We start from the raw sequence: 26,583 nt of genomic DNA, 5'->3' as shown, positions 1-26,583 counted from the left end.
CGTGCAGAGGGATACAGAGGTCTGAATTCATAAAGCTAGGGCTCCACTGCTACATTGGCTATGCCTTTATGGTCTATTTTCGTGGTCTATTTCCTTGTCTATCTTGTTTACTGTTATCTAGCAGTCCGTGTATCCACTCCACTCCAAAATCGGAGCTTATTTTTTATCGTGCGGCTTGTTACAACGTGATTTATTGATAGAACGGTAGCCAAGTGGGAAATTGCATACCGCAGTTATGTGCTACCATTATCCAAATATAATTGTTTTATAGTGATAATATGTCAAAACCAAACATAAGAAAAATAACAGTTGACCCTACGAAATGTAACACAGACTCTCGACGACCTAGCGTATTTGAGAGGTTGGGTACTAAACCGCCAGCTACTACTTCCACCGGGCAAAACAATTCAGATTATTGCAGAAATTGGGCTCTGAACGGCAGTTGTTCATACGGCAAGAATTGCAAGTAGGTCTCCAAATTCAAGCTAAAGCTATACACACCTCTTCCATTGTTACTTGCAATTCACCTTGCCCATTAGTACAATGATTATTGAAAATCCTTGATTGCAAGGACCTCAATTAATGTATCTGTATTCATTTGCTCCAGGTACGCGATAACGCACACACTGATCAGTCCTTCAAAACGTGTGAAGAAAGATAATGCACCTGCTACTACCGTTGTGGTGAGAACGAAATTAAACTTGATTATAGGAATGACGCAAAGGATCAATGCTGTTCTCCATTTACAGCCTAGCGAAGATCCGTTCAAACGACTAACTTCTAAGATTGTAAAGAAGACATCTCATAGCCCAGATTTGAATTTAGAGGAGTGGAACCAGACGGATCTAGAGTACGAGGACGAAAAAGTTCTAGAAAGACGACGTCAGCTTTTGCAGCGTGAGCTAGAATTACAAATGAAGAAAGACAAGGAAGTTCATGGAAAGGACAAGATATCCAAGCATAAAAAAAAGGCTATGAGTTCTTCTTCTAGTTCACATAGTTCCAGCACATCTAGTAGCAGCAGCAGCTCGAGTAGCGACGATTCTTCCTCTAGCTCAACTTCAGATTCCCGCAAAAAAGTTAAGAAGGTTAAGTCCAAGAGACATCATAGCGCTTCTTCTGACTATGATGAAGACAGAGAGCGGAAAAAGAAGTAAGTAAATACTATTTATTTCTCATAAACGTCATACTATTTTTACCATACTTATTCTAATCTTACAGACTGAAGTTGAAAAGACTGGGAACTAAGAGTGAGAAACTCATAGTGAAAAAAAAGCGCAAGATTGAAGTATGCAATAAAAAAGAAGTTGTTGTTAAACCTACCAAGAAAGTTGCACTTCCTTCATCCAGAAAGTATTCTTCTGGAACACGAGCCAAGTCACCAACTATTTCTGTCCACCCTTCTTCAAGTAAAGTCAAGGAAAGAAATAGGAGTGATTCTCCAAAAGCAAAGGTTAGGGAACTCGAAAAAGACAAGCATCATAAAAAACTTAGAGAAGAGGAGATATCATCGAAAGAAATCTTGAAAACCAAGACTGTGGAAAAATCCAAAGAGCCTGAAAAAAGTAGAAATCGTGTCATTGAAGATCGGGGTAAAGTGGATGATAGATCTAAACAACGAATTAAAGAGAAGGAAAGACGTTCTAGAACTCCTCCTATTGAAAAACCCAAACATCAGTATTCGAAGGAACTTCCCACTCTTAAATCGAGACGAAGCCGAACTCCAGAAAAACCTGTAAGATCGAAACGTGAAGTGACTCCACCTCGTCACCAAGATAGCAAAATATCTGCCGCTAGGTCCAGAGAATCGGATAAGAAGGAACGAGATTTATATAAAGGCGATCGTGGTAAAGACAGAGATGAAGTTCGTAAAAATGAACAGTCAAAGATCAGACCTTCGACTAGCCAAGAAGATGCTCACAGGAAAAATTTAGCCAGAAATATCGAAGAAAAGGATTATATTAACGATCGCAATCGGCAACGGAGTAAAGAGGGAAGGGAAAAAGAACATAATATGAGAGAAGACAGAAGCCATTCTAGGCTTGGTAGAGATCAGCGGGATTCTCAGCGTGAGAAGGAACGGGAAGAAGTACCAGAACGTTGCAGAGATCGACAGCGAGAAAGAGATCGTGAAAAAGATGTGCTCAAGGTTAGGGAAAGAGATATACCGCCGCTCATGGCAACAACGGCTCTCAATCCAATGGATAAAAACGGGCGTTATGCTCGCGAGAAGGATAGGTTTAAGGATGCGGGACTGGAGAAAAACAATCAGCGAGACAGACGGAACGAAAGGGATCGAGAAAGATCAGAGAAACCTTTAGAAAGAGATAGAGTTTTACCACGGTTCGACGCTCGCTATGACAGGTCATTAGACAAAGAAATACCACCCCATAAGCCTGTAGACAGAGAAAGACCCGAACGTTTTCCAAGAGAAAGATCTGTGGATCGTATGGTTGAGAAAAATGTGCCTCCTCTACCTCGCGAACATCTCATAGAACGAGAAAACCTCTTTGATCGTGATCGGCATAGAAGGTTTAATCCCAGATTCGATCGAGGACATCCTGTTGAGCACGAGCGCAAGGAACCACCTCATATTCCACCCAAGCTAGAGAGACTTCCTGAGCGAAGAGAGGGCACTAGGCGCAGTTTAGAAATAGAAAGAAATTACGACAGAGGATATGCTCGGCTACCGCCTGAGCACTGGGAGGAGGCCGAAGAACTTCCTAGAATAGATTATAGAGATCATCATCCCCGGGACGAAGAAAGACGTAAACCTATGGAGCCAAGAAGATATAACAGCCCATTTGACGAAAGACGAGCTAGAGATGAACGGCCGCCACGATATGCTATGCAAAATGAAAGGCCTTTCGAAGATCCCCATCACCCCATATTTCCTGGGGAAAAATTAAGGCCTGGTGTAAACAGGTGAGCATACTATATTCTCTTACATAGTATTTGCATCAAATGTAACTGCAAATTCGTTTCTAGTCTTTATCTCTGGCTTTGTTATTTATATTATCTAATAGAGATGAAAGCAGTAATGATAATTGGGACGTTCATCACGAGTTGGAGCATGGCAGCCGAGATAGAAACTACCAAAATCCTGATTGGGAAGAACGAGAGTGGAGAGCGGCAAGGCCTCAAATGTGGGAGAGAGAAAGTCCCCCACGCTCCGAGGTACATGAGGAAGAGTGGGCTCCGCGTTATGACAGTCCGATGCCTGAATGGAAGATAAATGAAGGCAGAAAATGGGAAAACCAACCACATATTCGAGGTCCTTTCAGAAATGATAGAATCAAGGAAATTGACTTGGCGGAATTGCATAAGTAATTAAATGATATAAACTATTACATAATTCAGGGTTGAAGAGTTTATTCCGCTCAATGCATACTGAAATAAAAATTTTTCAGCAAACGTCGCCCACCTTTTGGGACCCCAGAGCTTAGAGACGAGTGCTCTACTCATGGTTCTAAACAAGGATCTTTGCATGGCAGTATGAAGGAGGAACCCATAAATAAGAAACTGATGGAATTAGCAGAGGGAAGGCTCAGAAGGAGCAGAGAAAAGTCGATTGAAAATTTTCAGAAGAGAATTCCTCCGCGAGAAAAGTCGGAAGTTAAAGAATCACCTTTGGCTGTCGAAGCTAAACGTCCATGTTTGGATGAATCGCTTCAAACTTTACATACTGAGAGTGATCTTAGTGATATAAGCGATGATCCTGACGATATCTTGAATATGGAGGAAGAGGAAATTGAGACCCCAAAATTGCCACTGCCCAACAAAGTTCCTGAGCCAACTGATAAAGATGTTTTACCTCCTGTACCAATTCAAGAACCGCCTCAATTATCGCCCAAAGACATTGTCGAAGAATCAATATTCACTAAGGAGAAAGATACGAATGAGCCAATAGAATTCAGAAATATAGAAGAAGATAATATTGAAAATATGGATTTCGAAGAAATATCTGATGGAGAATTGGAAGAGGATATTAAAACGAGTGGCAAAGGTTTAGGAGATGCTCTAGGTGTGGACTGGGAAAGTCTGGTTAAAGAATCTCAGCCACGCCGACTTGCCACTATAACATTAGATACTGCTCAAAGTCGCTGGCAATGCAAAGCTATATTCCAGCGTATTGGAATTTCTGTGAAGTATGCAGGGGCTGAAGTAATAGAGTCTCTCACAAAAAAATACTGCACAGACAACGGTAAATATACATGTATATCCCGAGAGACTCGGCGGAATGGTATTATTTGAAAATTAATTATGTTCATTTCTTAGATTCAGATAAGTTACTCCTACATGACGTCGCACTTTTACACACTTCGCTTGTTAGGAAGCAATTCATGAATCACGCGGCGAGAGCTTTATTAGTCAACGATGATTTGTTGCACAGGTAAATCGAAATTCATCATTTGTTACCAAGGAACAACCAAAGTTCATAGTTTTTTTAAAATCAAAATTACAGAAATTATGTCGAGGCAAATGAAGAAGAAGATGAAGAAGTTCTAAAGCCCTCTACGAGTCTATATGAAGAAGCAAAAATGTTATTACAGCGAGTTGGATGAATATCGTTTCAAATCTATTTCGGTCGAAACTGTATGTATATACGACTTTATTTTCGTGTACAGATACTAAGCAATCAATAGATGTAGTTATATTTGCAATATCAGTCAGATACATTGATGATGTGACAATTGAAAATAGTTTTTCGCATAATTATGGGGATATTGCATTTAAGCTTGATTGAAGTCAACTTCTTTCGCTTTTTCTGTAACAGAAATGACTGTGGGCAAATTTTCAGGTGCCGTTACGTCATTTTTTAATATAAGTACTGCTGTGGTCAGCAGATTTTGCTTTTCATCGTCACCCTGAAATTCATTTCGAGATAATCATATTAAATAGTCTAAACATTTTTATCAACATGAGAGATGAGATATTATTAATACCTTCAATTCGAATTGCTGTATTAGTCTTTTCTCCCTTCCATCACGTTCCTCCAATGAACGATATAGTTCGTAAGAAATTAAACCTGAAATTAACACAATCGTTACGCCATAGAATCTGAGAAAAAAAAGTAAAATTCCTATTACTTTAATTTTACCTTTCATCTTACATTCCCCCCATTTCAACGTTTTTATCAATGATAATAGATCTCTGCAGTATTTTTCTTTAATTGTGAGATCATCTCTTGTTAGATCTGGAGGCATAATTGGTAAAATTATTTCCAAAAATGGAAGTAAGTTCACCAGACTTTAGATGAATCTCCATACCTGGCCATAAAAACTTATCAGTTTTTCCGAGACTAGATATTATCCTCAGTTTCATTTCAACCATTAAATAATTCGTTGCAGGTACTAGAATAGACAGCTCGTTTTTTATGAATTTCATCATTTGTCTGGGATTCTTATAAGTGACCTCTTCCACAATACTGCTTAGACCTGAACGAATAGAATTGATCTAAAAATATTAGAAATAATAGTAATGATGTTTGGCTATTTTAGACCTTGCTTAGAGAAATGGGAAATTGATATATTACTTGTCTATTTTTCATGATTAATCCACACTCAGTACATTTCCAAGGGGTTTCATCGTTCAATGGTTGAATTGCAAGTAAATTTCCAGTACATCTGTCACTAGCGCATCTTAGAGCTCCAAGCAATGATCCATTTTCCTATTAAAAATGAAAAACTGAAATACTCGACCTCGGCGTGTCAGCTCCAATAATCATAAATTGCAATACCAAAGGATCGGCACATCTACTACAATTGCAGAAAAAATGTTTGGTGGCAGCTAAATGACCTCTTCTTAACTTTGTATCCCAGAACAAATCTGTATAGGTCATAGTGATTTCGTCTCCTTTTTTAATTGGCACAGTGGCTAATACGTACAGTATTTGTTCAGAATTATAGTAATGCCGAGTATTTGGTCTACAGCTGTGATTCTGCAAAGCTATCATAGGATACAGGCCCCGCAGGCTTGTGACAGATTTACCAACAAACGCTGCAGTCTCGCAAGCATTCGTATCCATAACTGAGCATACACGTGCCATGAACTCTTCTTCATTTTTCTCTGGTTGAATCTCAATATTTTTTTTCAGTATATCTAACTGTAAATATGATATGAAAATGCGAAAAACCGTTTCAGAGCACACCGGACAAATTTGTCAAACATTCAAAAACAGACCTCTGAAGTGCGCTGTGGCCAGGAGTTTGATTGGAAAAAATTAATCAGTTCTCGCTGTTGATTATCTAGAGAGAGTGCTCGAATTGGAACTAGGGCTCGGAGGAGATCCATCGACCAAGAGGAACCACAAGTAGGTTTCCATGATTTCAAAATAGAGCACTCATTTTGGTGTGTCGAAGAGGATTCACACACCGTGGAACAGATTGGAAGGCCACAGCCTCTATCGCATGGGAACAACGGGCATCCAGTCTTATAGCATCCGGGACAAAGAGGTAGATGCTTACTTTGTGCTCTTGGTCCCACCACCAGTGGAGCATCAACGTAGAGTAACTCTCCAACTGCAATATCTCTTACTGCAAAAAGACCACGACCTCCTAATGGTGATTTTTGAACAGTCCAAGTTCTTGCTTCACCATTTGAAAGCTGGTTTCTTTCTAAGTGAAGACACAGCATTCGTGTCATTGATTCTGGTTCCATGATTTTTTTTATGGAACCTGGAGGGAATCTAATCGGCTTCTAGTGATAGACTTCTGTTTTTGAATATCCAAAAAATGAAATGTTTTGGAAATTCACTAATATCTTTATAATGGTAAATCACGTATATTTGAATCAATTTAATCAGCAATGATTCAGGTACTGTTCGGCTTAATAGTCGATAAAAACTGCGCTGGACTAGCGGCAACGGTCGTACGTTTAAAAATAACTGGTAGATTCCGAAATAAATCGGTCGGAACTAACACATGATACCAGGACCTAATTAAGCTTAACATTTACGGCTTAGAACATTCTTAATTAGGATTACAGTTGATGAATGAGACAGATATTCGTCTGATGGTACATTATTTTACATATTGTGAATGCTTAATTTTATAGTTTCTGTTTCTTGTTGGAATCATGAATCAGTTTCTCAAAAATTTAATTACCCTGATAATCATGAGGAAATTCGATAAGAGGTTTGTTGATGAAAGAACGATCATGATATTTTTACAGAGATATTGAGCCGAATCTTACGCACGCGTCTCAAATCTACTTAAGAAATGTGTTGTTTACACGTTGCCATAGCTACCTCTATTCAAAGGGTGTTATCAAAAATAGGCTGCCAACTAATGTATCAGAAATTCGTATTTTAACACCTTGTATCTTTTCATAGCTTAATAATGAACAGGTAATGTAGTTAACAATAATCCTAGATCCATTTTTAAACTATTTCAATACACAGTTGTTGTTACTGCCTTTATATGCCCACACCAATTAAATTCGGATTTAGCATATTGATGATATTATATCAATAAAAAAATCAATTAATGTTTGTCAAAGCAGACTGTCTACGAAGTACAAAACCCTTTCGCTAATAATTGTGGCTTATATTGTCACCACGTCGTCTGGATCACAATGTGACAGCAATCCTTGTATGTATGGAATATGTCTGAACGATTATCAAAGGTAATTGCAGTTATAGATTTTGAATAGAACAATACATCTCTCTATCATTGTTTTGAGTAGAGCTTATTACTCGCATTCTGATAATCAATGACAGAATATTCATTCTATTTAACTCACAGCAACAGCTCCTACTCTTGTTATTGCATCGATGGCTATACTGGAATAAATTGTGAGATCAATTGGGATGATTGCTGGTCGAGTCCATGTCTCAATGGAGGAACTTGTAGCGATGCAATTGCTACCTACAACTGTACATGCACCGAAGGATTTGCAGGTAAGAAATAGTCATTTTGCTTTCAGTCATAGTAATTTGTATCCACAGACTTCATGACAGGAATCGTTTTGCTGTAGGTTCTAATTGTGAAGAGCGATTTAACGAATGCTTGTACACACCATGTCTTAATAATGGAACTTGCGTAGATTATAATGGATTTATGTGCCAATGCCAAGATGGTTACTCAGGTAAATGTCTGGAGTTGTAACTACGAATTTCACAGGTAATAGATTCACCATTTAATAATTTCTAGGAGAGTACTGCGAAATTGATGCAACCGTTTGTAATAGTACCGTGTGTAAAAATTCTGGAGAATGTATCGAAGGACCTGGATTATTATTCAGCTGCCGATGTCCAGATGGGTGGACTGGAGATTTATGTGAAGATGATGTGGACGAGTGTCTCACTTCACCCTGTGAGAATGGTGGCCTCTGTATCAATGTGCCAGCAGCGTACACATGTGCCTGTTTATTTGGTAAATATTACAGAAAGGTACGTTTAACAATTCGTTAGGAGTCCAAGTGAAAATTTTAACATTGTGCAGGTTTTACTGGGAAAAATTGTGACAAACCAATTGTGCCTTGCGCATCGAATCCATGCAAAAACAACGCAATTTGTTTGCTTGAAGACGATGAAACAGTATGCTACTGCGTTCCAGACTACCATGGTTCACTTTGCGAACTAAGATATAACGACTGTGAGGCAAAATTTGCCACATGCGGCAATGGTGGGACTTGCATAGATGGAGTGAACAGTTTTACTTGTTCTTGTCCTTTGAATTATTACGGCCAGACCTGCTTGGAATACAATGGTACACTCACAGTGACGTCAGAAGAAATTCCACATTCAACTTCTGATGCTTCTCAAACACCTCCTTTTCAAACAATTCCTTTTCAAAGCATTGCTTCTACTTATCCCACAAGATCTAGTGCTATCTCGGATACCCCGGCTACAAAATTAGAAACATATGATACCGAAATATCCACAGAAAGCACAACACCATTTGGTTCGACCGCAATCGGAATATCAACCAGTACAATTGAATCTATAACAGAAAACATCTCATTTGCGTGGAGTACGGTCAAACTGTTGTACTCTACACCTCGTGTAACGGATGAGGAACAGCTGTCAGCTACACAGACCTCATCCAGTGTTAAAATTATTCCTCTTACGGACAAGTTTATTACCGAAGAGGCGACTACTACAACCAGTGCACAAATAACTCCAAATCTCATAAGTACAGATGGATTTATGGGTAGCACAACTCCTCACAATGACAATATAAGTCCCATTTCCTCTACGGGACTAAGTACTCAGCTTCAAATGAATGCTACAATGAGAATTGATGTTACAAAAGAAGTTACAGATGAAGTATCCACTGTCAGCTTCGAGGGTACAGAAACTGTTACGTCATTCCCTTTCACAAGTTCTAGTACTGATTTATACACAGCGAGTACAGAACCAGCGTTTAATCTGAGCTCAACAATCCGAGTCCCCACAAGTACTGAAAAATCACCACCACTTTATAACTGCTCACATGAACACTGTCCGTACAATACAACTTGCCAGAATATTTCGGCAGAGGTAAGAACTCAAAATTTGCTAGTAATGAGATGAAAATATAATTCATTCCATGCCGATAAATTTCGTTTGTTGAATAATTATTTGCAGTGCAACTGCAATTATCCAGATGGTTGTGAACTCAGTCCAGATATAACCAATGCTGCTTTCAATGGGAAATCTTATATCAGACAATATTTGTCCGTTGATAAAGATGGAAAGGTTCAAATATTCATCAGAATAAAAACTCGATCAAAAAATGGAATACTTGTCCATGCATTTTTCGATGATGATCGATATATATTATTACACATGGAAGTTGGTCAATTGAAGTTTCAATTTTCCTGCGGTTTGCAAACAATGCTCTTAGGGGAAATTGATTCACCGATTAATAATGGCTATGATGTAGATATCGAGATGAGGTATGTTCCATTTTTTTATTTAATATCAAACGCCTTAATAACTGGGTTTTTTCAATTTTAATACAGATTTCAATATGAAAAAGCCAGTAACGTTGACAAATGCTTGGCAATGCTCTTTGTAAATAATACTGTCGCAATGAGTGGAGAACAAGTAGTTTCCACACAGGATGACATACCGCAGCAAGCTAAATTGCACTTAGGTGGTATTCCTCTTGCATTTTCGCATTACTTTCCTCATGTTGCTGTTGGATTCATTGGTTGCATGAGTCTGCTTAAGGTAAATCTTCGAGTAATCTGCCAAAATTTTGAGTAGTCCGTACCAAAATTAACATACTACTCACTAGGTGAACAATATCCAAAGACATCTCATACGCGACTCAACTGATACCTTCCAAATTGAGGAGTGCACTTCATTTCTATGTTTATCCAATCCTTGTAAAAACTTTGGAGCTTGTCTGGAAGTCAGAGGGAAAATACAATGCAATTGCATAGCTGGGTAAATTTAATCAGTTCTACCGTGCCTATACTGGGTTTGATCTGTAAGCCAAGTCTTTTGACTGACCTGTAAATTCATCTCTTTCTTTCAACCATCAGATATACTGGGGAAGTGTGTGAGAGGTCTGCCTGTGACGATAATCCCTGTCAATATGGAGCGTCATGCATAAGCTCTCCAGGTACTGGATTTATGTGCATTTGTCCTTTGGGGACTCATGGTCTGCTTTGTGAAGAAGGTGAACATTGTCGTCGTCTTTTAATTTTACTCTTGGTTCATTTATTGTAAGACGAAAAAATCTGACAAATCTAATCAAATACCGTCTTTACAGATATTAACATTATACAACCAGCCTTTACAGTATTTACACCGGGTATCTCCTCCTACATAGCATACGGGCTTACAGGATCTATAAAAGATAGTATCGAATTGAAACTCAGACTCATACCTCAATCAATTGAACAAATTTCTTTAATTGCATACATCGGCCAAAGCGGACCTTATCGAGATTTGTCTGATCACCTTGCTATCACTTATGTACGTGGATACATTATGCTCACCTGGGATTTGGGATCAGGTGAACTAATCAAATAATTTTCCGAACGGATATCTGCTAAAATTAATTGAATGATCCATCAATCTTGCAATCCATTCAGGAGTGAGGAGAATCTTCACTCATACTGCTCTTACAACTAAAATGCATAGACCCCACACCCTTCGGGTTGGTAGGAAAGGTAGAGACGCTTGGCTATCCGTAGATGGCCTTGGAAATGTTACCGGACGTTCTGCAGGATCTATGACCAGTCTAGACGTTGCACCAATTCTCTACATTGGTGCGTAGAGTCTTTTTGATAATTAAAAACCGATAGAGCCTGGCGAGAAATAATCGTTCGATGTTTATTTTCTAGGAGGACATAAGTCGAAGAACTTTGATACATTGCCTCATGATTTACCTCTGCACACTGGATTCTCTGGTTGTATATTTGATGTTGAGTTACGTATCGAAAATAGAATCTTTCCAGTGGCAAAAACGAATTCCGCTACTGGTAGAGGAATAGGAGAGTGTCATCGAAATGAATGCACGCATAGATCTTGCAAAAATGGGGCTGTGTGCTTAAATCATGGTCCAACTTATAGGTAATATGTTATACTAATATTGGAAAGGAGACAAAGCCAAACGAGTGTTCTAAGTGTCTTTTTTATTTACAAAGAAATTTCAACACATGTGTGTAACTGATAGCATGATCATTATTTTCAGTTGCGTCTGTACCAAGGATTGGGAAGGACCAGATTGTTCACAATTGGTAAAAACAATCTCATCACTGCCGTAATGTTTGCTGCCAAAAAAACTAGACAGATTCACAATTACAACAAATAATTGGTATTAATTAATTAGTGATAAATACTAAATAAAAGAAAACTTCGTTTTTCATAGTCTCAGGTAGATTTTAGGACTTTTTCTATTCATACGCTGTTTAACTCTTCGTGCTTTGGCTTAGAAGTAGTCCAAGATGAGTTTAGATGAACGAAAAGTATCGCGGCTGACAAACGTGACTGTAGGTCTTGTTTACTGAGCTCATGTGACCACTCAACGTTTCCCCAAAACGATACCTGAAGAAAAATGGTGCAACAATATGTAAGTCATTAAAACTCTTGTTGCATCAATTCCATGAGTATTGGATTTGAGAAATTTAATTTTTTTGCCTGAAATTCTTCCTCTAATCGTGCCAAGGAAACTGCTTTTTCTGTTGAAATAACTCTCTCTGCAGTTGCTAATGCCAGAATAACAGACTTCAAAACATCGACAGCATAAGTGTATCCTAAAAAATAACGGCAACCAATTTCATATCCATAAAATTAAATGATGTGCAACACGCAATTTGAAAATTTGAATCATTGGGTTCACCTTGCACGGCATTGAAATTGTAGGACAACAAGTGCCTAGCTAAGATTCCTTTAGTTTGAGAGGAAACTGATGGTGCTGCGATACTCAGGGTCTTGGTAATATCTAATTGAAAACGATCACAAAACCACTGGATCAAGGGGTCCCATTCTTTTAATTGAAGATTGTATAGCTCCCCAGAATCCTGGTGAGTAATAGGTAAATAATTACCATCCGTAGTCAGAATAATAATAAATAATTGAATAGTTCTATCTGGACGTTGGGTGAACCTACGTTTGTTTGAAACAAAATGGTATCTGTTTCTAAGTAATTGACTATGTAGTTGACCATATCCAATTTAGTATGGTTATGTGGGTTGTCTAAAGTAGTGCTGGCCAGCGCTGTCTATTTAGAGTAACAACAAGAACGGCATTAATGATTTCAGTCAATGATACATTATTTGTGTCGTGCCAAAAATTGAATTTAACAAACCAAATGCATGTTGGATCTGTCGATAGTATCTACTTGACTGTCCCATTCTGTGGCTATAGCGAGAGCCAAAGGTTTATTGTTGACTTCAAAAACCTTACCTCTGGGAGTCTTCAGTTTTCTTTGATCTAACGTCACCTCGTATTGATCCCCACTCGACAAAATATTGGTTTTTCGATAAAACCTCTTCAGCGTTGCTGCAGATCAGTAAGAGATAATAGATTTCATTTCTGATCTCGTATCATTGGACGAAGTTTGTTGTAGCAAGGAAATGGAAACTATGTTCAACTGTGACTGAATATTCGAATGTATTACCCATTTGACGAACGACCATAGAATCCGGTTTAAATACACTAGCCCTCAGGTGAAACATTGTTTAGCAATTTGAAGTACACTTTTGCTACCCCTGGTACGCCTCGAGTATTTTTATCAGATATTTATTTTCTAGTTTCACACATCCTTCAAACAGTCAAAATACCTGTGGAGCACGAAAATACTCGCGTACCATGCTTTATGCCATTAATAGGTTAAATAGCCTGTTGTTGTTGTATGGTTGTTTAACAAGCTTTGAGGATTCGCAACAGATAGCACTATTCTTTGAAATTAATTGTGTCGGGGAACTTCATTAATCTTTAAAGTATTTGTGAATAATTGTGCTGTCTCATAAGGGTGTGTTAAAATTAGTAGCAATTAATTGTCAGCCCTTTCCGGAACACCTGGAACGAAACGTTTGCCTTACTGTATCTTTAGGTTAATACCTGCTCAGTTCCATCCAGTGTCATTTCTAATAACGATGTCATTTGGATTCTGTGATCTGTGTGTCAACTTGGAAAATGAAGATATTGGGTCACTTCGTGTGATGCTTCATAAATTGCATACAAGTAGGCATATTGCTGCAGAAATCTTCTAGACCTAAAACACCCGGTTTTTCGTATCGTTGCTTTAATTTTTTATTTAGTGGGCTATTCAACGGTAGCGATCAACCAGATGCTGGATGAATCCGGCTTTGAATCTAGGAAGAAGAAGAAAAAAAAATTGGGAGATGAAAGTTCACCAGTTACGACTCTTCCTAATCCTGATATTATCAAAGATCTTATTCCTGAATTTGCTGGAAAACTACGCATACTGAGTCGGATTACCTTCATTTATACCGGCATCACTACAACTCAAGCGCTGGTTAATACAGTGAACACAAACAAGTATGTTATGAAGATGTAAACTGATCCTTACCTTGATCTTCTCTATTGCTTGCAGAATCAAACACCTAATCTTCGAAAGTATGATTTGTATGCAGTTGCTCCTCAGACCCAAGAGGCAGTTCAGGTCTGTTGTGCAATTTTTTCTGCTGTGTAATATGAGCAGAATTCAAAGACGTGTAATTCTGTTTCTCCTACATTGTAATTTCAGATTGCCTGTGCACAATTGAACGCAGACATAATATCTATTAACACAAAATGTCCAGGACTGAGGCTGGGTAGGAAATTGTATTCACAAGCTGTGGAAAGAGGAGTTCATTTTGAAATACAATACAGTGACATTATTGATACTGCAACCAGAAATTTCGCAATACATTATTCTCACTTATATCACGCATATGGCAGGAGTAAAGTAAGTTTTATCCCATCCCATACTTGAATAACTCCTACATCCTCTGCCTTATAGATTCACTGGAACTTTTATACTTCTTCAGAACATCATCATAACAAGTGGAGCTTCAAAGCCAAGCCAGATCAGAAACCCCTATGATATAATGAATCTGTATCCTTTATTAATCAACTGAGACTTTGAAAGTATGTAATTGCAACATTCCTTAACATCATTTACATCAGAGCAACGATTTTGGGATTGAATGAGACAAAGGCCAGGGCATCTATTCTCTCACAGAGTCGATACGTGATTTTAAGAGCAGGTTTGTTCTACTGCCATTAATGTGCAGATGTATCCTAGTTTGTCTAGCCCACGAAATGAAAATAAATTGTGTTACACCCTGTCAGAAAGCAGGCGCTATGGAAAATCAGTATTTGAAATACAATCCTCCGCTGACAAAGAAGTATTGGAGTTGGAAACGGAGGATGTAGAAGAAGAAGATTCTTCTATAGATCCAAAGCAGATGAGACTGTAATGTATTCATTGATCTATTCATCTTCATCTGTAATCTATTCTTTGTCTCAGTACAGATGAAGAAGCACATCATTTTGATGGGAAAGAATAAAAGATTTATACGAGTAAAGTTGGTTATATTTAAAAAGATAAAGATTTGTTACATAACCAGTATATTTTGTTACACAATAGCAGGTACACAAACCTCAGTCATAACTGAAGTGGTTAGACAGAACGCGAAGAGAAATACGTTGGGACCAATCGAAATTTTCAACAGGCCTAGTCGACGAGTGCTTTCTTTTTGGGACAACATTTCTTAGCAGTCTCGGAAAAATATCGACGAGATGTCATTCGATTCGGAACAACACGTAGATAATTTTTGAAAAAAATCAAGGTCCGCTTACGAAAATTGCAAAAGTTATAAACAATTGAGTCCAAAAAAGAACGGGGGCTTGGTTTTTTGCGAATATCTTGAAAACTGATTGAGATTTTTTACATTTTTCAAAAAAATTCAAAAGGATGAGGAAATTTCCTAAAAAAGTTTTGACTCCCGGAACTGTAGGACCATTATCAATAATTTTTTCAGAGGGGTGAAAATAAGACCGAAAATGTGTAGTCTGGCTTAACGTGTCACGCCCGCTCCGGACACTTTAACAATGAAAATACTAGGAAGATATTTGTTCGCATCAACGTGTTGTTCCGAGACTGCTAAAAAATGTTGACCCAAAAAGAAAGCATTCGTCGACTAGGCCTGCTGAAAATTTCGAATGGTACCAACCTATTTCTTCTCGCGTTCTGTCTAACTACTTCAGTTATGACTGAGGTTTGTGTACTTATTTGTTATTATTACTAAGAGAGGAAATAATTTACATGCTTAACCATTGCTATTTTACATCTGCTTCATCTACGAGCTATTTCAACGAAGTTAAATTAAATCTATAGTCATTATAGTGATTTATTATTAGGATATCGAATATTCTCTGAACGCAGTTATTCGCTTCTATTTGTATACCAATGGAAAAATCCTTGCACATACTTAGCCTACTGTATACATATGTATGCCGGGATACAACAATATTGGATGGATAGCATACCTTCCACAGAAGAACACAGACTTACTTGTGAACTGTTCACCGAACAGAAACAGCACAATGAAAATGAACCCGGCAAAATAGTTTGTCGTCAGTTTACGGCTTTGCATTGTGTTTGTCGGAAGATGCGATTGAAGTATCAAATTCTATATAGAATATTTGCTGCTGAACACCTTTCATTTCAGTCTTTGAAATAGGACACAACTAATATATTTACTTTGTCGAGTTTGCCTTATTGTAATTCACAAAGGTTCTCGACAACGAGCTTTATTATGCAATTTTCCCAGTTAAAATTGAATCGTGACAAGCGAAAGATTACTTCCGTTGGATTTTATGTACAATTAAAATATCTCTCCACGAATATCTACAAATTCACTAGAATTATCCAGACTAGTTTCATACATATACCTATTTTAAACTGTATGGTGGTTGAACGTCAAGTTAATCATGAGAGAAAAAAGTTCCTCAGACTCAAACGTATATTACATACCAGTCATACAAATAATAATTACAGATCAGGAAATTAATTAAAAAGTTTTAATAATGTCGTCCATTGTTATAACTATTTGGCAAAAATCCGTGACATTTGTCATCGATCATAAAAAGATCCAAAAAAATTCATGTGGCTAATTGTTCAATCAGAATTCATGATCCGAGTCTGAGAAACTCTGCAATTCATCTCAAATTCATACTGTTACTGAATTATTTATCTGCGTTCAGCTGTGGCACCTTTGGGCAAGTAGCAATCAGCATAGTGCTTATTTATCGTTTCTAATATTACACGGCCAAAGCGATCTCTAGACTGCGCTATTATACAGAACATGAAGGTTTTAAGGTCGACGTGTTCACACCATTTGTAAGACACTCTGATTCATTCACCTCTGATCATGCTGACCTGTATTATTTAATTGCATGTGATCTGATGCTTTGGTTTGATCACCAGATGAATCAGACATTGGCTCATCCCCGCTTGATAACATTCTACCAGGAGATGGACTGTCCACAGGTCGAAAAGAAAAGTTTGGCGAATCTGCACTTGATAAAGATTCAGGCGTGCCTACAGAACTGATTGATCCTGGCAGTGGACTGGATATACCTTCGAGCCTTTTTAAAAAAAATATCATTGATAATGTAATGATTATATTCTATTTTATTTCTAACTTCAGTAAAAAAATATCGTCAGAATTTCATACACCTCGTTTCAGAGGATGATATCTCACCTGTTGGAGTGTGAAATAACTAAGCTGGAAGTTCGTTTGGCTGGTGGTTGCAAGTGTTGATCTCCATTGCTGTCATCTAATTCAAACTTTCTTTTTACCGGTCCTAAGCAGCTGGCACGGATGGCTATGGGACTGAGACTTCGCCTGTAATCAGAAAGAGAGGCAAAGTTTCAACCAATTGATCAAAACTTCAGGAATATTCATTAATCACAAAACAAACATTGTTCAACTTTACCTGGTGGCAAAAGCTTTTCTAGTAGGACTAGGAGAAAGATTGTTTTTCCAGTTAAATTGAATTCCAGGTGAGTAGCACTGACGGTGTCCAAGTCCTGATCTGGTCGGTGAGGGAGAAGAGCAGAGTGGAGGTCCAGTTATCGATAGGTTCAAACTCAGAGGATCAAAAGGTCGCTTATTAGTATTCTGTCTGTCCATTTTATTAGGCAGATGACTTGGCGACTCTGCATCTTTGAAAGAAGACCCTTCCGCATCAAGGGTCAAGTCTTCCCATGACTGGGATATCTGTATCGCACTGTGAATCTCTTTTTCATGGGCTGCTTCTCGACCGGCTACGTCCACACTCTCTTCCTGTCGTAACTGACTCACCCTTGGAGTAAGACGTGGAGCACTTCCACCACCAGGACTCTATCAAGAGAATAAAGCAAAGGGAAATTTAATCTTCTTTGCGTCAAATACGTACTTAGATTTAAAACAAAAATTGATCCAAGGACTCGTGAATAAGATTTTGCTTGGACTTCAATTCTAGAATGTTATTTTCAGGCAGTAACAACAGGCTCTAGGAAGATTGGAAAGTACAAATATTGTCTAACTCACGCTAGTACTGAAGCGTCTGGTGCGGGGCGAGTTTGAATAGACGTTGAAGTTTGAAACGGCATCTCTGAAAAAGCAGTGAGTGGTTGAGGAATGGCACCAGATGTCAATGAATGCATCTGGTTGGATAGATTGAGTAATCATTCATATGAAAATTTCAAAAACATACCTCGGAGTGGAGGTAGAAGTTGAGGTAACAGACATAGTGGCACTGATTTCGTTGATCATCGGAGCACTGCTGGATCGTTTTAAGGTGACTATGGGACAGTCAACATCCATGGCTGTGGCACTGTTGAGGACATTCATGGGCACTTTTGTGAGTAGCGACGACAGCAAGTATGAACATTGGTGTTTTGTCGACACCACATAGAACAGCAAAAAACTCTAGTAGTCAAGACAGTAGAATCGTCTTAGTATAAACGATTTACTGTTCTCGCTATACTCAGGGTAACAAAAATTATCCAAGTGATGACAAGAAAGTGTAGAGTGATATTTTAACATGTGTTTCCGAAAATACTTCTGGTTTATATACGACGCCGATTTTTAACGGAGGATATTACGTTTGTAGAAAATTTGCTCGACTAAGCTACTGCATCACCGTTCCACCCCTAAACTCCGCCGCTCGTGATCAAAAAAGGATAAAATTACTCGGACAGACTCGGCATTCGTTTTGTCACAAAAATCAACTTCTGTTCGATTGAGCGCTCGGCGCTCCGTGAAAATAGGGGACCGGGCACTGGAATTTGAGGTTGTGATTGGACAAATATACTTAATTTTTGTTGGCTTTATGATTCAGACTACGCAGGGCTACGACTTTGGGGTACTTTGGGGTGCTGCCTGTATGTTCTAAAAGTCTACACTTCAAAATTGGATATCTAACCAATCAAAAACAAGTCTGCTGGAAGGCACCAATGTAACGATAAATGTACTGTCTCTTAGCTTTTCTACACGGTAGGAATTATTTGACGGTGGTGCGCTTAAAGCTCGCTAGAAATGCTTTTTTAAAGCTGGCACCCAGTCAGCAGCTAGGCGGACTTGAAAGCTGATTCAAGTTCAAGCTTCAAGGAGCAGAACTTACTATCGGCTGACTTCAAGATAGTGTCTTTAACATCTGTAGTACTCCAACGAGTCTGAATCGTTGGTACTCATTGGTACTTCTCAGTTGTGACGTGTGTAGATTTTTGTCGTGATAATATTTCTGATTCGGTAATTATTTGTCGCGGCTTCAGCAAAAGACGTCTACACTGAATTGGATATCGAAATATGATCAACAACCAATTTTGAGGTCATTGCTTAAGACTGAGTAAAGACTTTTGAGTGGTAAAAGTAAATTTAAAAAATATCATTACTTCAGTTTTTCACTTATGAGCTCATTTTCCATTGTTGTTCATTTACAATGGGCGTTTTGTCTCATTACATGGTATGCTTATAATTGCTCAGGAATTTCTAGTCGCTCCCTAGTTGGGATATCACTGTTGCAATGTTATTTTCTACTTAGTGATCGGTATTAGTTCTTATTTTACACTCATCGTTACTTGAGTTATTCCAATTAGCATTCGTCAATTCCTTTCTCATTTGAAAACTGATGTTATCAACCAATTGAAAATTGATCTTAATAGCGTTGTTCTTACTTGTAGATTTGGAAGTAAGTTGCTTTGACATCTGCCTAATCTCTGATCGATCATGTCCCTGGACTTCATTAGCACACTTCCAACTCTCTAAGCCTATGATTCTATCCGACACTACTTAATTAATTCTGTACACTTGTCATCTGAGAACTTAAACTTCAATTTTTATCCATCGTTATGATTTACTACCGAAATTCTCGATATCTCTTGTTAATCTAATCTGTGTATGTTGCAGCTCGTTTAACATTGCTATTACAGATGCCATACATTCTGGTCAGAGGTAACCTTGCTTCGTATAGTCACAGATATCCCTGGAGAGTCCTTGTATCAGGTCTCAAAGGTATAAATACTGCATTATCTGTTGCGCGAGTAGAGAGGGAAATAGAACTTTATAAGTGAAATTCTCTCTGATCTCTCCTTCCTTGACCATTTGGTGCTATTCTCTGTCTTCAAATCGTGAATTTTCGTCCAATTTCAATGGTAAATCCCAATCTGAGGCATTCCTGATTATCCATCCACATTAAAACTGATCATACAGCTTCTTGGAATTCATCAACATTTGCCATTCTTACAATTAGTGAAGCTCCACTGTGAACCAAATCCCGCTGTGCACGTTTTGGGTGCTTGTTGACGCATTGCCTTCTGACAATTAAGTTTCTGTGAATCACCAGAGAGATTGTGAAGTTTCGTTTCCTGTTATTTTACATTAGAAAAAAAAGTAGATATGTTATCGCAGTTCAAATCTAGAATTGATTGGAGTGGATGGTAGTATGACGGCACAGGTGGACAACCCTGAGATTGAAATTTAATGCTTTGCAGCTGCTGACATAGAACAGTTAACACGATTTGCTTCCGGAGGCTACTGCGACGACTCCACCATTGTTTACCTCCAGCATCCCTGCGTCATTTTAACTGCGCTTGAAGTTCTCGGTTATAAAGTTGTTGCCTCATCGAGCACTAGTGTCAAACAAGACTATAATGAGTACATGTGGACTATGAGAAAAGACTTTGCCGAGCCTGAACCTGAACCTCCCATAAAATCTGGTATGTACTTATTGGTTTTTATTCGTTTGCAAGTCCGAGTGGTGCACCCACTAAATATAAATTTTTTAAATTCACTATTTATTGGTATGATTTATTATCATTTCTATTCTAAAAATGTTTCGTATCCCTTGGATCTTCTATGTTCCAAACAAAATATCAGATCTTGTGATCATAGATTAAAGATTAAAGATCTTTAAAGATCTGCAGTGGATTTGCACTGAATAGCTCGAGTTCGCTGTTGTTAGGTGATATTCCTTGATTTTCGGTTAGTCCCCCACCCCTCGCGCCGTCCCTGTATCCGCCATTGCGTTGTGTACGCGTATGTCAATAGTTACCTGTCTTCTTCAGATTTGCGATTCTGAAGGATACGTAATCAGGAAAAATGCGGAAAATTAATATGCCTATGAATAACTGGTCAACATGACTTGGTTATTTATCAATGGAGTTTTAGAGGTTCTTTTGACGTTTCGGGAGTGTTTAAGGTTAGGATCCAACTAACCTGATGTATTGACAATTGTGAAAAATCTTACTGAAATGCATGTTTGAGTTTCGAAAGTCTCCTATTTGAGAACAAAATATACGATGGTAAAAAAGCGGGGAATCGTATGGAATTATTACAATAAAAAAGTTGATGGATCGCAGGTGATAGCCTTTTGCAAGTTTTGCAACCAATCGTATATTCAAAATGCTACCCGAATGGAACGGCATATGGAGCGCTGTCAGAAATGCCCTGAAACCATCAGGCAACAGTTTATTCAAGTAGCCCACAGCAAGAAGAATAAAGGCATGGTTACCACTAACATTAAGAAGAACGATACTTGGCCTAATCAAGAACCGTCTATCGAACCAAGTAACATTAGTGACACGCAGCTCGAGGACCTAGATGAATGGGGATACAGAAATCAAATTTATAATGATGCATCCAGCAACAACACACAATCCAACGTCGAAGTTGTTATCCAGAGTGAAACGCAGTGGACAAATCGTGATGAAGAAATGCACAATACTGAGGCTAGTAGCAACACTGAAAACAACAGAGATTGGGAGGCAAATCGAGCTGGAGAAGAAACGGGCTCTACTGGTAAACTTTGTCGTAAGTTTCCCTGTATCATGTTACACGTAACTCGTCGATTAAACCAACTTTAATATAATTTCCAACATTTCTTTATTGAAACCAATCGTTATTAGCTGGATCTCAGGAGAGAGGAGCTACCATTCGTGAGAAACGAGCTTCATTTGGTTCAAGAAGATTGGCGCCTTGTTCCATCCTGAGTATGCGATCTGCTACCCATTCTTTGTTGCAAAATAAAATCCACCAAGAAGAATTGCTCGAAAAAAGAGCAGCTAGATGTACCGCGGAGCTGGAACTTAGACGCAAGACTTTGGAGCTAGAAAGATTCCAGTGGGAATATGAGAGAGACAAAGTTCAAAGTGAGCTGCGCTGGGCTCATGAAACTCGGATGATGCAACTTAAGGAGGAACGAGAAAGGCAAATCATCGATCAGAGTCGAACCAGGCTTCCAGATGTGATGTGACAAATGACCAAGAGTCGGAGTAGAAAAAGGAACCAATGTCAAGATGATTAAAAAGTCGTTCAACCAATTCTCCTGATGTTTAATTATGGATTTTTTACAATCAGATGGTAGTTTCACTACCATCGAATTGGCAAACAGAAATCTTACTAGAAATGCAATTATTCATTGATATATACATGATGGAGATTCGAATTTCATTATTTGTGAATTGCTAATGTAATGCGACGAGCTATTTTAGGATGCATAAATAAAATTTTCATTCTCATAATCGTTGTCATTCTTTGAGACCCATAGAGGTTCAAACGACTATGAATTTCTCAATTTGGATGTTTGCTGGCTGAATATGTAAAAGGCAAATTTTCATGCCAGAAATTTTAACATTAACTTTTTTTATATTCTAGAGCTAAAAGACAACGTGGTTTAAAGTTTTTTCACAAGTGATTTCGAATACATAGAAATCATGTCTGAAAAACTGGTTAGCATGATCAGCGCAGAAAACTATGCTTACATTGCTGTGAAAGGCTCACCTTTTGCTACCGACTGCGCTGTTTTTGGTCTGTCGCGTGAGGAAATTGTTGCACTCACTAGACGCTTTCCAAACTCTGGCCAAAATGTTATCAACGGTGTAATGATCAAAGGTGAGTATACGATTTGCAGTCTAATACTCCGTATTTTATTATGTTCATTGTTATTTGAGATAAAAAATGTATCTTGGAGCTATGATTAAAATTACTTTTCTTTTTAAGGTCCACCAGTTCCTGTTATAAACGTTCTGGCGGAGCTCGGTTACAGGGTTGTATGTAGTACCGGGGAAGCTGAAATTGTTTGGACTCTACAAAGAGAGATTTAGACATTGACACTAACAAGCACTTATATACATCAACCTTTTACATGTTTAATCATGCACCACTTGCACAATGAATGTATGTAAAACAAAGCCACTAGCCTTCTAGTTCCAAACATCATTTGTCAAGAGAAGTCAATATTTGCAAACGTTCGGGGTGGACCAAAACTGAATCAGAGTAGTATTTATCAAGTTATTTGAAGAAAAAATCTCTTTCATAAAATGGAACTGTACTATCTACTTACTGTTTCATAGAGATAGTAATAAATTTATTTCCAAGTAATGATTAGCAGATTATTATCAAACGAATTGTATTTTTTTAAAGTGACACGTATCACAAATGAAGAAAGTAGTTACCATCTTGTATAAAATTTACATCAATGTTATTATATTATAGAATAGATCAACTATCCTAGTGAAAGTTTGTAATAAATACCAGAAAAATATCATTACTGGACTTTACAACGTAGAATAATAGAGAAAAAATTTAAAACTTTGTTAATATTTCCAATTCTATACTCGAACTTTATTTACACATACTGTATAGTATACTTGTATCTATATATTACAGGCAATTTTATTAACTAATCTAACGTGATGTTGATATGTTTCTATTATTTAAAATATTCACTATGAAAAAAACTATGCATATTATGAACCCGTGTAACGTATGTGCATTAAAACTTGTAAAACTGAACATGGGCACAACGATCAATTTTTGTATCAGGTCGAAATAATAGATATACGTTTTAACAAAATGAAATCTTGTCGTCGGTAGCAGAACCTTACGACAAATCTAGACTCGCCAACCATCCCAACGATTAAACACAAGTGTCGTGTCTTTAATGATTGTCGATTACCAAAAATAATACATACTGTCTGCAAATAAGTCATATTATTTCGATAATATTGCCAATCATAATTGATGACCTTAATCAGATATTGCTGAATCGCACTGGTTACTTGAGCCCCGCGATACAATGCTATTTCTTACTGGCAATGTATGTGCTGTGTAGAATTTGTAGTCCATGTTGACATGTCTCATGTGATTGATATTTATAAAATATGATTATAATTGTATGTACACAATATGTGTATATTTTATCGCGATGTTAGAGTAGAAGCTTGAACTCCAAATGTTCAATTAATAGATATCGTTCGATGTCTTTATTTGGACGCGGTTTTTGCTCTATACTTAAAATATCCTCTCATTCAATACTCGACTAGATACTTTCTGTGTCACAAACAAATAGTATTTTATCATAAGACAGTGCATTGGATTTATTTTGATAATGGGAAACACATTTAGTTTCATTTCGATTGTAAGGTGGAGGTTTTATAAATCTGTTACTCGAGCTGATGTTTCTGCATATTAATTTCGTTCGGCCTTTTATTACTTGTAAACTGAATTATTGTGTATTATTATCTGAGCTCCACATTCCAGAATTGTATTTCCTGTATACATCGTTGAATATAATTGATATATGGAATAGAGCTCGTTGTTATTTATACGCTGCAATCCTGTTATTCGTTTACATTCATAGTAATTTATTTCCTGAAAATGGAGTCCTCGTCAAATTTTAAATAATATTCTCCAAGTTGTAATGAACTGATAAGTTTCAGGTAGATTGAGATGGCGCATTGTGGTGAAGCGCATTCTTGCTCAGCTGCGGAATCGTCGTCAGTTCGGCAAACGCTAGAAGAAATGGATTTTGAACGAGGCATTTGGAGTGCAGGTGACGACTCTGATATTTATACATAAGATATAACAGTCCGACTGAAAAAAACAGAGTTTTTCAATGACACATAATGTTCTTTCAGCTCAACAAAATGATCTTGATCGTATCGATTTTCTTTTGAAAAAAGGAGTCCCTGTGAATGGAGAAGATGTGGCTGGCTACACTGCGTTGCATTATGCAGCAAGAAACGGTCACCACCTTGTCTGTGAAAAACTGTTAGAAAATGGAGCCAGAGTGAATGCAAAAACAAGATCTGGACAAGCAACTGCATTGCACAGGGCAGCGAGCCAGGGTCACCTAAATATTGTTGAATTGCTTTTGATGGCTAGAGCAAATCCGAATATTCAAGATTCAGATGGCTGCTTAGCTCTTCATCGCGCGATCAAAGCACATGACGTTAGGGTATGCAAAGTTTTAATCCCTCTAACAGATCTTGGACTTGTCGATAGTGGAGGAAGAACACCTTTAGATTTAGCTAAGGATAAGGGAATTGAGGAGATTGTTGATTTACTACAAAAGAGTCGCTAGATTTTTATCTAAATTGGAAGTTGCACGCTGCAGATACAGCAAGTTAATCATTTCAGGAGGAACACGGTCAATTTTTTGACCAAAGGAATTCAACCATGTTATCTGATTTAACATTGTACTATTATGTAAGCCTGATCCATGAACGATTTAAAATAAACCTTTTATCACCCCACCACTGCGATATCATGTTATATATTTTATGATTATCACCATTTGAATACATTATATTTTAATTACATTGTTATATAATAGGTATATCGTATTCGTGAGTCATGGAAGCCTGCAGTTGAAATAGCGAATAGAAAATTCATTCTAGTGACTTATGAATTCAGTAAGTGTTTCGGCAATGAACAATTGATATCAATGTCGTTACAACGGTACAGGCAGTAGTAATCGTAAAATAGTAGTCCCGATAATTTTGAAGTGATAATACAAAGTTACAGATAAAATCATATACCAAAGCGTTGACTGAAGATTACATCAGTCAACAAGCAAAGTCTTAGGAAGATATTTAATTCACGATACTTCAACACCTGACAAATTGACAACAACCCTTTAGTTACGAGATTAACGATTTTAGAAATGTTCCTGCAGTTAATATGGAATACTTGAATATTGATCATTACTATTCGGCAGCAGTGATTCATGTTTGAAATTTAAATCTTGGCGCTCATAGGTGGCGCGACGTACGCCGCGATCACATGAGCACGATGATCTCGACCGTCGTTTGTTTGAAAAGTGCGGGATCGACCGTTTCGAGTTGGTAGCCGTCCAGTTCGAACTTGGCGGCGCCAGAAATTAGCACGAGAGTTACGGTCATCATTTACCTTTTTCGCGAGTTTTATTGTTCACTAAATACGCAGTAATCAGTGAATTATCACCGCTTATGAACTAGGAGCTATTTTTACCGAATTATACGAAGTATCAGCCCCGGACGTGTGAAAAAACGATATCTCAATTATTGTCGGGGATGACGCTTGTCGTCAAGCCACTTGGCGTTGAAAGTGGTGTGAAATTTTTCCGTGTTTTATTGTTGACCTATTACGCAGTTATCTTTGGCGTGGATAAAAACTAGTGTGGTGGTAACTGTTTTTCGCTATTTCTTCAACTGTCGCGAAAATCACAGAGTCTGTTATAAGAGAGCTGTGCCGGTCTGAGCAAAAAAATCAGGGAGGAAAATTTGGAATACGAGGTGTGAAAGCTGCAGGACCTGAAAAATTGTGATGGCAGTTGTTCTAATAGGAGAAAATAAACCTCCGCAGAGTTGATCTATTCCCTCC

The 26,583-nt window shown here is 37.9% G+C and overlaps 9 protein-coding genes and 1 long non-coding RNA gene across 16 annotated transcripts; 7 read left to right on the top strand and 3 right to left on the bottom strand.

Annotated features, from left to right (window-relative positions):
* Window positions 1-70: 70 nt before the first annotated feature.
* Window positions 71-4,920, top strand: LOC105685387 (zinc finger CCCH domain-containing protein 13-like). The gene is made up of 8 exons (XM_012399416.3): window positions 71-466; window positions 608-683; window positions 750-1,153; window positions 1,222-2,925; window positions 3,027-3,326; window positions 3,411-4,204; window positions 4,279-4,393; window positions 4,466-4,920. The coding sequence occupies exons 1-8, from the start codon at window positions 279-281 to the stop codon at window positions 4,563-4,565; spliced, it is 3,681 nt and encodes a 1,226-aa protein (XP_012254839.2). The 5' UTR covers window positions 71-278; the 3' UTR covers window positions 4,566-4,920.
* LOC105685298 (SET domain-containing protein SmydA-8-like) lies at window positions 4,599-6,660 on the bottom strand. The gene is made up of 7 exons (XM_020852071.2): window positions 6,184-6,660; window positions 5,741-6,106; window positions 5,537-5,671; window positions 5,271-5,457; window positions 5,102-5,197; window positions 4,947-5,029; window positions 4,599-4,868 (listed from the first exon to the last, which is right to left on the bottom strand). Exons 1-7 carry the CDS (start codon window positions 6,658-6,660, stop codon window positions 4,734-4,736), a joined length of 1,479 nt encoding a protein of 492 aa, XP_020707730.2. The 3' UTR covers window positions 4,599-4,733.
* Window positions 6,331-11,819, top strand: LOC105685396 (protein eyes shut). 2 transcript variants are annotated; one of them, XM_048652200.1, is made up of 14 exons: window positions 6,331-6,455; window positions 7,504-7,626; window positions 7,746-7,900; window positions 7,978-8,088; window positions 8,154-8,375; window positions 8,445-9,484; window positions 9,572-9,882; window positions 9,949-10,159; window positions 10,227-10,378; window positions 10,477-10,613; window positions 10,707-10,952; window positions 11,032-11,208; window positions 11,284-11,512; window positions 11,634-11,819. In XM_048652200.1, the coding sequence occupies exons 2-14, from the start codon at window positions 7,595-7,597 to the stop codon at window positions 11,704-11,706; spliced, it is 3,096 nt and encodes a 1,031-aa protein (XP_048508157.1). In that variant the 5' UTR covers window positions 6,331-6,455; window positions 7,504-7,594; the 3' UTR covers window positions 11,707-11,819. The 2 variants fall into 2 exon arrangements, with proteins under 2 accessions (XP_048508157.1, XP_012254851.2); XM_012399428.3 differs by lacking the exon at window positions 6,331-6,455 and adding an exon at window positions 7,216-7,348.
* On the bottom strand, window positions 11,558-13,203 carry LOC105685392 (ATP synthase mitochondrial F1 complex assembly factor 2). Its single transcript, XM_012399422.3, has 6 exons — window positions 13,062-13,203; window positions 12,750-12,943; window positions 12,552-12,662; window positions 12,282-12,462; window positions 12,080-12,195; window positions 11,558-11,986 (listed from the first exon to the last, which is right to left on the bottom strand). Exons 1-6 carry the CDS (start codon window positions 13,117-13,119, stop codon window positions 11,840-11,842), a joined length of 807 nt encoding a protein of 268 aa, XP_012254845.2. The 5' UTR covers window positions 13,120-13,203; the 3' UTR covers window positions 11,558-11,839.
* Window positions 13,204-13,271: 68 nt separating this feature from the next.
* LOC105685391 (ribonuclease P protein subunit p30) lies at window positions 13,272-15,281 on the top strand. Its single transcript, XM_048652206.1, has 8 exons — window positions 13,272-13,415; window positions 13,497-13,627; window positions 13,705-13,922; window positions 14,001-14,069; window positions 14,154-14,354; window positions 14,437-14,504; window positions 14,576-14,655; window positions 14,741-15,281. The coding sequence occupies exons 2-8, from the start codon at window positions 13,540-13,542 to the stop codon at window positions 14,866-14,868; spliced, it is 852 nt and encodes a 283-aa protein (XP_048508163.1). The 5' UTR covers window positions 13,272-13,415; window positions 13,497-13,539; the 3' UTR covers window positions 14,869-15,281.
* LOC105685389 (P2R1A-PPP2R2A-interacting phosphatase regulator 1) lies at window positions 14,967-18,294 on the bottom strand. Its single transcript, XM_012399419.3, has 5 exons — window positions 18,155-18,294; window positions 17,989-18,052; window positions 17,393-17,799; window positions 17,158-17,301; window positions 14,967-17,041 (listed from the first exon to the last, which is right to left on the bottom strand). Exons 1-5 carry the CDS (start codon window positions 18,289-18,291, stop codon window positions 16,813-16,815), a joined length of 981 nt encoding a protein of 326 aa, XP_012254842.2. The 5' UTR covers window positions 18,292-18,294; the 3' UTR covers window positions 14,967-16,812.
* LOC125500236 lies at window positions 16,926-18,077 on the top strand. Its single transcript, XR_007277479.1, has 4 exons — window positions 16,926-17,068; window positions 17,143-17,459; window positions 17,598-17,850; window positions 17,935-18,077. It is a non-coding gene; the product is annotated as an uncharacterized LOC125500236 (long non-coding RNA).
* An 878-nt stretch (window positions 18,295-19,172) lies between the features above and the next one.
* LOC105685394 (ankyrin repeat domain-containing protein 39-like) lies at window positions 19,173-25,474 on the top strand. Of its 6 annotated transcripts, none has more exons than XM_048652209.1 (5): window positions 19,173-19,311; window positions 19,849-19,953; window positions 20,433-20,657; window positions 24,660-24,772; window positions 24,858-24,998. In XM_048652209.1, exons 2-4 carry the CDS (start codon window positions 19,872-19,874, stop codon window positions 24,734-24,736), a joined length of 384 nt encoding a protein of 127 aa, XP_048508166.1. In that variant the 5' UTR covers window positions 19,173-19,311; window positions 19,849-19,871; the 3' UTR covers window positions 24,737-24,772; window positions 24,858-24,998. The 6 variants fall into 6 exon arrangements, with proteins under 6 accessions (XP_048508166.1, XP_012254847.1, XP_012254848.1 ...); XM_012399424.3 differs by having other exon boundaries at window positions 24,654-24,772; XM_012399425.3 differs by lacking the exons at window positions 24,660-24,772; window positions 24,858-24,998 and adding an exon at window positions 22,594-22,733.
* On the top strand, window positions 21,240-22,460 carry LOC105685390. The gene is made up of 2 exons (XM_012399420.3): window positions 21,240-21,750; window positions 21,846-22,460. Exons 1-2 carry the CDS (start codon window positions 21,240-21,242, stop codon window positions 22,190-22,192), a joined length of 858 nt encoding a protein of 285 aa, XP_012254843.2. The 3' UTR covers window positions 22,193-22,460.
* LOC105685395 lies at window positions 22,653-24,526 on the top strand. The gene is made up of 2 exons (XM_012399427.3): window positions 22,653-22,830; window positions 22,939-24,526. Exons 1-2 carry the CDS (start codon window positions 22,653-22,655, stop codon window positions 23,040-23,042), a joined length of 282 nt encoding a protein of 93 aa, XP_012254850.1. The 3' UTR covers window positions 23,043-24,526.
* Window positions 25,475-26,583: the final 1,109 nt, after the last annotated feature.

The sequence above is a fragment of the Athalia rosae genome, chromosome 3, assembly GCF_917208135.1.
Source record: "Athalia rosae chromosome 3, iyAthRosa1.1, whole genome shotgun sequence".
In the NCBI taxonomy this organism is placed as follows: Eukaryota; Metazoa; Arthropoda; class Insecta; order Hymenoptera; family Athaliidae; genus Athalia; species Athalia rosae.
Note: the sequence above shows the minus strand (reverse complement) of the source record. Positions and strands in the feature narration are given on the sequence as shown.